A 9,021-nucleotide genomic window follows, 5' to 3' on the forward strand; every position below is an offset into this window, starting at 1 on the left:
GAAGGCTACTTAGAAGCGGCTGACAGCCATTGTTTTCTAGGCAAGGTAATAAAAGTAAAATATAATTAGAAAAGAACAAAGGCTTCTTACGTATCCACCAGCTTGCTCCCGCGACGGTATTGTGTTCAAACATTGTGCAGGCATGTAAAATTATTGATTTCCTGTAGGTTACCACGCTTGGTTCCCGCCTACGAGGTGACCGGCAGACTGCTTTCCCGAGCGCTTCATTCGTCTGCTGAATCCTCAGGGCAAGATATCTAACGGTGAGCTAACCATAGCTGCCCGGCCTCGCACCCTAAAGCCCTCAATGTGAATGGTGGCCCCAGTTCTGTGATTTAGTGTTCGACACTAAATCCCACAACTATCAGCATTTATTGCGAACTGAATCGAGGATGAAAAGAGACAGTCGATGTGCCATGGCGAAAAATCCTCACTTGACGTATGACGTCTCTGTGGCGTCAAATACCGCCAAAGTTTGTAATGTCTATTGAAAGAGCAAGCACAAACGAACAAGACGAACACACAAGAGTAGACGAGAACAAGCGCCGTCTTTCGACTAAGGATTTGTTTAAACACTAACAATATTTACATACAGCTTGGGATGTAAAAACACCGCAAAATAGATACCAGAACTGAAGAAGAGACGACAGGGCGCTGAAAGGATGGCCATGACGACAGGACTGCCGGGACTGTATTTACATACAGCCCTGGAGGAAAGAGCATGCGCAAAGAAATATGCACACCATGCCTTGCTCGCAACATACAGCTGTTATATACCTTCCTCTTGAGGGATAGTGGCAATCTACCTGTAATAATTTGAGAGTGCTTGCCGAATGTGCTCCACCCCATTCTTATTCTTCTAGCTACTTCAATATCGTAGTTCGGCTCTGCGGTTATAACCTGCCCTAAGTAGACATAGGCTTTTACAACTTGAAGTGCACTATTACATATCTCGAAGCGCTGCGCTTTTCTGAGGTTGTTGTACATTACTTTCGTTTTCTGCACATTAATTTTGAGACCCACCTTTCTGCTCTCCTTGTCTAACTCCGTAATCATGAGTTGCAATTCGTCCCCTGAATTACTCAGCAATGCAATGTCATCGGCGAAGCGCAGGTTACCAAGGTACTCTCCATTAACTCTTATCCCTAACTTTTCCCATTCTAGGCTTCTGAAAACCTCCTGTAAGCACGTGCTAAATAGCATTGGGGAGATTGTGTCCCCCTGTCTTACACCCTTCTTGATTGGTATTCTGTTGCTTTCTTTATGAAGCACTATGTTAGCAGATGATCCCCTGTAGATTTCTTCCATAATGTTTATATATACTTCATCTACGCCCTGATTCCGCAGTGTCTGCATGACGGCTGATATTTCTACTGAATCAAACGCCTTCTCGTAATCTATGAAGGCTATGTATAGTGGTTGGTTATATTATGAGCATTTCTGTATTATCTGATTGATAGTATGAATGTGGTCAATTGTTGAGTAGCCTGTTCGACATGCTGCTTGTTCCTTTCGTTGATTAAACTCTAATGTTTTCTTTGCTCTGTTAGCAATTACCTTTGTAAATAGCTTGTATACTACAGAGAGCAAGCTGATTGGCCTGTAATTCTTCAAGTTCTTGTCATCTCCTTTCTTATGTATTAAGATGATGTTAGCGTTCTTTGAAGACTCTGGTACTCTTCCCGTCAGGAGACACCTCGTAAACAGCGCGGCTAGTTTTTCTAACACAATCTGTCCTCCATCTGTCAGCAGATCTGACGTTACCTGATCCTCACCAGCAACTTTGCCTCTTTGCATGCTCTCCAAAGTTTTTCTGACTTCTTTTATCATTACTGGTGGGGTGTCATCTGGGTTACTGCTAGTTCTTATAGTATTAAGGTCGTGGTTGTCTCGGCAACTGTACTGATCTCTGTAAAACTCCTCCACTATTTTAACTATCCTATCCATATTGGTAGTTATTTTACCTTCTTTGTCCCTTAGTGCATACATCCGATTTTTGCCTATCCCAAGTTTCCTCTTCACTGCTTTGACGCTTCCTCCGTTTTTCAGAGCGTGTTGAATTCTCTCCATGTTATACCTTCTTACGCCGCATACCTTACGCCTACTAATCAACTTCGAAAGCTCTGCCAGTTCTATTTTGTCTGTTGTACTTGACTTTCATGAATTGACGCTTCTTAATTAGATTCTTCGTTTCCTGGGAAAGCTTTTCAGTGTCCTTTCTAACTACCCTGCCTCCAACTTCCACTGCACACTCCATAATGATACTCGTCAGATTATCATTTATTGTATCTACGCAAACGTTGGTTTCCTCACTAAGAGCCGGGTACCTATTCTGAAGCGGCACTCTGAATTCCAGTACTTTCTCTCTCAGTGCTATTTCATTGATTGTCTTCTTGCGTATCAGTTCCTGTCTTCCTTCTTCAAGTCTGGGTGAATTCGAGACCGTACTATCTATGGTCACTGCATCGTACCTTGCCAACCACTTCCACATCCTGCACAATTCCTGGGTGTGCACTCATTATAAAGTCTATTTCGTTCTTATTTTTGCCATTAGTGCTCCTCCATGTCCACTTGCGGTTTTCTCGTTTTCGGCAGAAGGTATTCGAAATCCGTAAATTATTGCGTTCTGCGAATTCTACGAGTAGCTCTCTTCTGGTGTTTCTAGTACCGATGCCATCATTTCCCACTGCCTGGTCTCCAGCCTGCTTATTCCCTATTTTTGCATTAAAGTCCCCCATCACTATAGTGTACTCTGTTTTTACCTTACTCATTGCCAATTCCACGTCTTCATACAAGCTTTCGACTGAAGCGTCATCATGGCTAGATGTAGGTTCGTAAGCCTGTACCACCTTCATCTCGTATTTTTTATTCAGTTTAATTACGATAGCTACCACCCTTTCATTATTGCTATAGTATTCCTTTATGTTGCCAGCTATGTTTCTGTGAATTAGGAACCCCACTCCCAGTTCTCTTTTCTCAGCCAAGCCCGATAGAAAAGGACGTGCCCGTTCTGTAGCACCGTATAGGCCTCATCTGTCCTCCTAACCTCACTGAGCCCTATTATATCCCATTTAACACCTTCTAGCTCCTCGAATAGTACAGCTAGACTTCCCTCACTAGATAAGGTTCTAGCGTTAAACGTTGCCAAGTTCAGGTTCCAATGGCGGCCTGTCCGGATCCAGAGATTCTTAGCACCCTCTGCTGCGTTGCAGATCTAACCACCGCCGTGGTCAGTTGCTTCGCAGCTGCTGGGGACTGAGGGCCGTGAGTTATTTGACGTATGCATGTGGGAGGTAGTGGGCAGATACTGCCCCAGGGTGGCCAATCCTTCTCTGGTGAGGGAGTGCGTTCCCGGCAGTGGTTACCGGTGAGGCCGCACGCCAGGCCTCTTAATGCAGTTCCATCCCCACGCAGATTTTTTTTAATCTGGTTGGTAACTGTGCGGCATCGGGATTTGAACCACGGACCTCTTGCATATATATATATATATATATATATATATATATATATATATATATATATATATTAATAATACCAACGGTTTCGACCGATGATTGATTTGTGGGGTTTAACGTCCCAAAACCACCATATGATTATGAGAGACGCCGTAGTGGAGGACTCCGGAAATTTTGACCACCTGGGGTTCTTTAACGTGCACCCAAATCTGAGCACACGGGCCTACGACATTTCCGCCTCCATCGGAAATGCAGCCGCCGCAGCCGGGATTCGAACCCGCGACCTGCAGAAAACGGTTTCGACCGGTGGACCGGTCTTCGTCAGGGTTGGCGAATATATATATATATATATATATATATATATATATATATATATATATATATATATATATATATATATATATATATATATATATATATATATATATATATATATATACTGTCAAAAAGGTGAAATCTACAGTGCGCATTTGTAGAGACCCGCTATATTCAGCTTCGCCAACTGTAAGCTATTAGCGCAGGGCTAAAGAGGGTTTCTTTTTTTTCTTTAGATGTGGGGTGTGTTGCAGAACGCCTAACTTTGGCAATTAATAGTCGCTGTGAATGCGCGTAAATATTTTAGTTTACCCTGAAAAGTTAAATTACGAAAACATTTAGTGGTGAAGGTTGTTCAGATTTTCTTCCTCGCCCCTCTTGTGGCTTTCTGGTTCGACGTGCGTGTGACACAGTATTTGTTTTTCAATCTCACAGCTTTCTGAGCACACCTATCTTCCAATAAATCGTCTCAGTTATTCTGAATATTGTAGACACCTAGCCAACGAAGAAAGAGTAAAGAGAGAAGAAATCAGTATAAAACACACCCTTTCTGGATTATTTTTGACCTCTCACAAGGGCTTTTATGGAGCTCAAATTCAGTAGATGGGCGCGTGATACTTGAAGGGCTATGGCATCATTTGCTAGACATGAATAATGGGCAGGTAAAGCAACGGAGCAGTAACCTGCAGACTTACAAAGAGGGTTCAGCTTAAATTGAGGACGACGCAGAGAGCAATGAAAAGAAAAATGGTAGGTGTAACCTTAAGAGACAAGAAGAGAGCAGAGTAGATTAGGGGACAAACGGGGGTTAAGGATATCATTGTTGAAATAAAGAGGCGGAAATGGGCATGGGCCGGGCATGTAGAGCGTAGACAGGATAACCGCTGGTCATTAAGAGTAACTAACTGGATTCCCAGAGAAGGGAAGCGGGTTAGAGCGAGACGGAGGTTAGGTGGGCAGATGAGATTAAGGAGTTTGCGGGTATAAATTGGCAGCAGCAAGCACAGGACCGGGTTAACTGGCGGAACATGGGAGATGCCTTTGTCCTGTAGTGGACGTAGTCAGGCTGATGATGATGATGATGATGATGCACGAAAACCAAGGCACACACGTAGCACATTCATATTTTAGCAAGATACATTTCTTTATTATGTAATGCTACCAACGCCTAACACGTGCCTGTGAACACTCGGATATGTGAGCAGCCTCAACCAGTACCCGTGCATTCTGGCTTCAGGGCTTCAACAAAATAAAATGGTGATAAATACTGGCATTCACCCCACTAGCGGCAATCTATTGAGAAGTGTGAGCTTTCCTAGCCTTTTCAGGAGTTGTAGTGCTTCCTTAATAATAGTGTTCCAATTCTTAGACAGCACGTAGACAGTCTACGAAGACTGCTTAGAAGACAGCATCGAGCCCATGCTGTCCGAGAAATGAAAAACAATTAGACGGATTTTTCGCGACAATAATGCGGATTTCGCGCAAACAAACGTAACAGTTGTAATTTCTGGTTTATTTCGTGTTGAAATAAAAAACTAATAAACGTTACTTACATTGATCGTCTAAGAAAGCGTCTGCTTGTGTTCAGACAATCATTCTGGCAAGATTTGATCTATCTGAGCAATTGACTGAGCCGCCATCTTGTTAAGACAGCAATGTAGCCTGCATCATATTTTTCTACGATGTGGTCTTCTCGGAGCTGTCTATGTTGCCGGCTACGTGAGAATTGAAATGAGACTTAAGATGGCCGCCGTTCATTTAACTGTCTATTTAGCCGCCTACGGTGAGTATCAGAACACAACCTATATTGAGCATAAGTGACTAGTTATAACATGAAAATCATGACATCTATGTCGTGATTTGCATGTCACAGTCTTGCTTCTCTTGCGGTGGTTTCATTTACATGACATGTTGCAAAACGGGTATCTTGACATGACTGCATGGCAAACATAAGTGATAGGCCGTAACGTGTAAATCATGACACGCATGTCATTTAAGTCCTGACTACATGCCACGCTCATGGTGAGCCTGTGGTCGTTTCTTGCTTCGGACAGTAAAGCTCACATTTTCATTGCAATGCTTGTGTGTCATGCTTCTCAAGTGTCATACCTGAGTGCTCTAACTAGCCACTGGCTCCAGGGTCATGACCCTCACCCCAGAACTTGTTCCTTATTAGGCTATGCAAATCGCAACAAGCCGATCGTTCTGCCATAAACGTAAGGCCAATCTATACATTTGAGTAAGGACACAAATTGACGCATCTGCATAAACAGGAATAATCGATGGTTCTTGACGGTCCACTATTCTCGTTTATTAGCCACAAGAAATGCGTTGCAAGACAGGCGCTAATACTGTGCAATATTTTATTAATGATCACTTAGACCCTCTTTAGAATTTAAGCTGGAGCACTGTATCTACGTGTATACTCTACAAATGAACAGCCTAAATTACTTGTCATCAAAGAGTGCATGCCATCTCAATTTTATGCTTCTTCATTTCAGTCCCAACCATTAACTAAAACAGCCCGTGACAGGCGCAGAATAAGAGTATATTGAGAAAAACTGAATATATAAAAAAGGAGATGCATGACAGCATCCCTTGAGCGCGTTCTCGCTACGCCTCCAGCCTGGGGCGTAGGCTATCCCTTGGGCAATTGTGCCTGGTGGTAAAAGAAGTCCCTGAATCCCTTCACTCGCTCGAAAGGTCCCCCAGTAAGGCAAGTGCGGGTGACGTCCGTCAGGTGCACGTTCCAGAGCAACCAGGTGAAGTTGACGCGTGTGTCCGACCTAGACATTATCATCTCGGCCTGCAAATTGACGCACCGCAAAAGTTTTGAGCCACTTCGACAATCAACCTTGGGTATGCTTACGATGCAATCAACCACGTTGATGAACGAAGACGCCAAAAGTGTTGATTTGCAAAGCCGATTACATATCTGCTAAGGATGTCAATATCTGCAGGGTCCACTTGCTTCGAATATGTTGTCAGACTCAAGCGTTTCCATAACACGGACAGCAAAAAACTGCAAAGTGTCATTCAGTTCTTTCTTTAACTGTCCATTTTTGTAAGGAAAGGCCAATAATTGCTCAAGTAACATGAGTTTGATCGCTTTGCCACAAATACAGTCTGAGAATCATTTTGTAGATGTACCGGAGTTTTGAGCGTCTGTCACTTACGTCGTCCATTTTTTTTTATAGTGAGTTCGCACTAGAGTAAAATTGTACGGTCTATGTAGCCGTAAACAAAGTCTAAGCCTTCTAGTCGTGAGCCGGCTGCTATTGATGACATTTCTGTGATGAAATAGCTGTTGAGAGCTTTTCTGTGCCGTAGTTTGTCAGATGAATCCTCTCGGCAGCAGGCGGCTACGCACCAGACGGCGCAGACGGCAAAAATGTACTGATGGCAGAGGTCCGTATACATTGGCTCACAGGTGTTCTTTGTTTTAGATGAGAGAACATATCATGCTCGGGGCAAAATGCGTTCAGCTGCGTTCGAACCCATACTGCGCATGCGCAACTCTCCTTCATTCTCCTCTACCAAGCAGGAGCCCACTCTCTTCCTCCCCTCTCCACCTCTCCTCCATAAGTACGGCGCGGCCAATAATCGCCTTTAACTGAATCTCTAATGGTGCGCCAGTAGGCGGCGCAAGTATCGCGGCGCGGTTTTAAGCACGCGTTCACTCTGCCTCCGCAATTTTCTCTCTTTGCAATCGTGTGTGAAACGCCACTACGGCGTCAAGGTCCGCACTACTTGCAGTGGCAGCGCGCCCGCCGCAGAGCAGAGGAAGGCTCGGAAAGCCGAAAATAAACAGAAACTTGATGCGCATTAGCAGTGTTGCCCGTAGGGGGATACTGTGTGTAATATATCAGCACTGAATCGTTGTAGAGTTGCGTTTCACACCGAAGCATCTTATTCATATGTGGGTAGAGTTTAAAGTACGATATATATGTTTTGTTGTTTCATAAGAAATCAGTTGAGGCCAGCGCAATCTCTGTTTTAGCGCATTTTGTTCATATCGAGTTGCAGTGCACATATTTTCAAAAGTCCTAATCTGTTACCTTCGTAATTGCGAGCCATGTTATCAAATTTCTCGCATTCTCATATCTCGAATTCTCATATCTGGGCAAGAAATCATGATGCGCTTCCCTTGAAAGCACGTTAACGCCTACAAATAGAAGCCCTTCGCTCTCAAATAACTGGGGGAATTGAGGGAGAACAAGGCTTACTTTTTTTGTTGCCGCGATATAAATAATACTGGTAATAAAAGCACGAAAATGCTACCACATTTTTGATGGCTCTAACACCTAGCAACACAAACATCGTCGAGGAGCACCGCAGATTCATCACCGAGTATGGCTAAGTTCCTCTAGTGCTAAAACCTACATAAAGCTAAAAACACAGGAGTAGTAGTTATTGGATAAGATAAATATGATATGATATTAAAAGCTTCATAGAGAAAAGTGACACTTGTTAAGGAATATTCATTGATTGGTGGTAATTTACCATTAAAACTGCTTGAAAAATAGATTGCTTCCCCTTAAGTCAACATAGAAAATTGACGTTCTGGAGGTATGTAGTACCTAAGCGTAGGGCCAGTTGACGCCTCCGAAATCCTCTCTAATTCATGCGCTTACCCCGAGGTAACGTGCGCTTAACGTATCATTGAATTGGTAGCGCTCGCATCGTGCCCCCTTTGCACACCTCTAAACGGTAAACGGTAGCGCCACTTCATACACTTACGTGCACATCAAGGTCACCTAAAGCCATAGCCCAATAAAACAGTACTCTCATTTACCAGTTATAACACGAGTGGCCATCGATACACATCCTACACTTTCAAGTCACACCATTTCTGTTATTTTAGACTTAATGTTCAAACAGCTGTGAAGTAAGTATCGCATCATTGCTGGTAAATATGTCACCTTTTCTTTCATACGGGTAAGCGTGTCGTGAGACTGGAAGATATTCCTGTTGTCGAACAGCGTGGCTGACTCCGCATTGTTCAAGCCGATGACTGCCTTCTCGAGATTGAGGTCGACCGTATGAGCCTGACATGCCTGCAGAAACGAGAACGGGTAAATAAACCAGAAGAAAGTCCTGGCTCGGCGAAGAGCAGCGCCTTGCCTACAATACCAGCAAGTGGCCAACTGGAGTTTTGTTACAACTATTTAGAATTCCCTTCCGTGCATGCGAGTGCGCGTGCTTGAGAAACTCGGCACAAAAACAAAACGGAACAAAACGTAAGACAATA

General features: G+C 43.7%; 1 protein-coding gene across 1 annotated transcript in view; it reads right to left on the reverse strand.

The window, feature by feature from the left end:
- Window positions 1–6,378: 6,378 nt before the first annotated feature.
- LOC142765953 (uncharacterized) overlaps window positions 6,379–9,021 on the reverse strand; it is a 57,438-nt gene continuing 54,795 nt past the window's right edge. The window contains exons 8-9 of the mRNA XM_075867759.1: window positions 8,693–8,827; window positions 6,379–6,576 (exon numbers count right to left, since the gene is read on the reverse strand). Coding sequence (XP_075723874.1) covers window positions 6,409–6,576; window positions 8,693–8,827 — 303 coding nt within the window. The 3' untranslated portion in view covers window positions 6,379–6,408. The remainder of the gene's footprint in view (window positions 6,577–8,692; window positions 8,828–9,021) is intronic.

The sequence above is a fragment of the Rhipicephalus microplus genome, chromosome 6 (genome assembly GCF_043290135.1).
Source record: "Rhipicephalus microplus isolate Deutch F79 chromosome 6, USDA_Rmic, whole genome shotgun sequence".
NCBI lineage: Eukaryota > Metazoa > Arthropoda > Arachnida > Ixodida > Ixodidae > Rhipicephalus > Rhipicephalus microplus.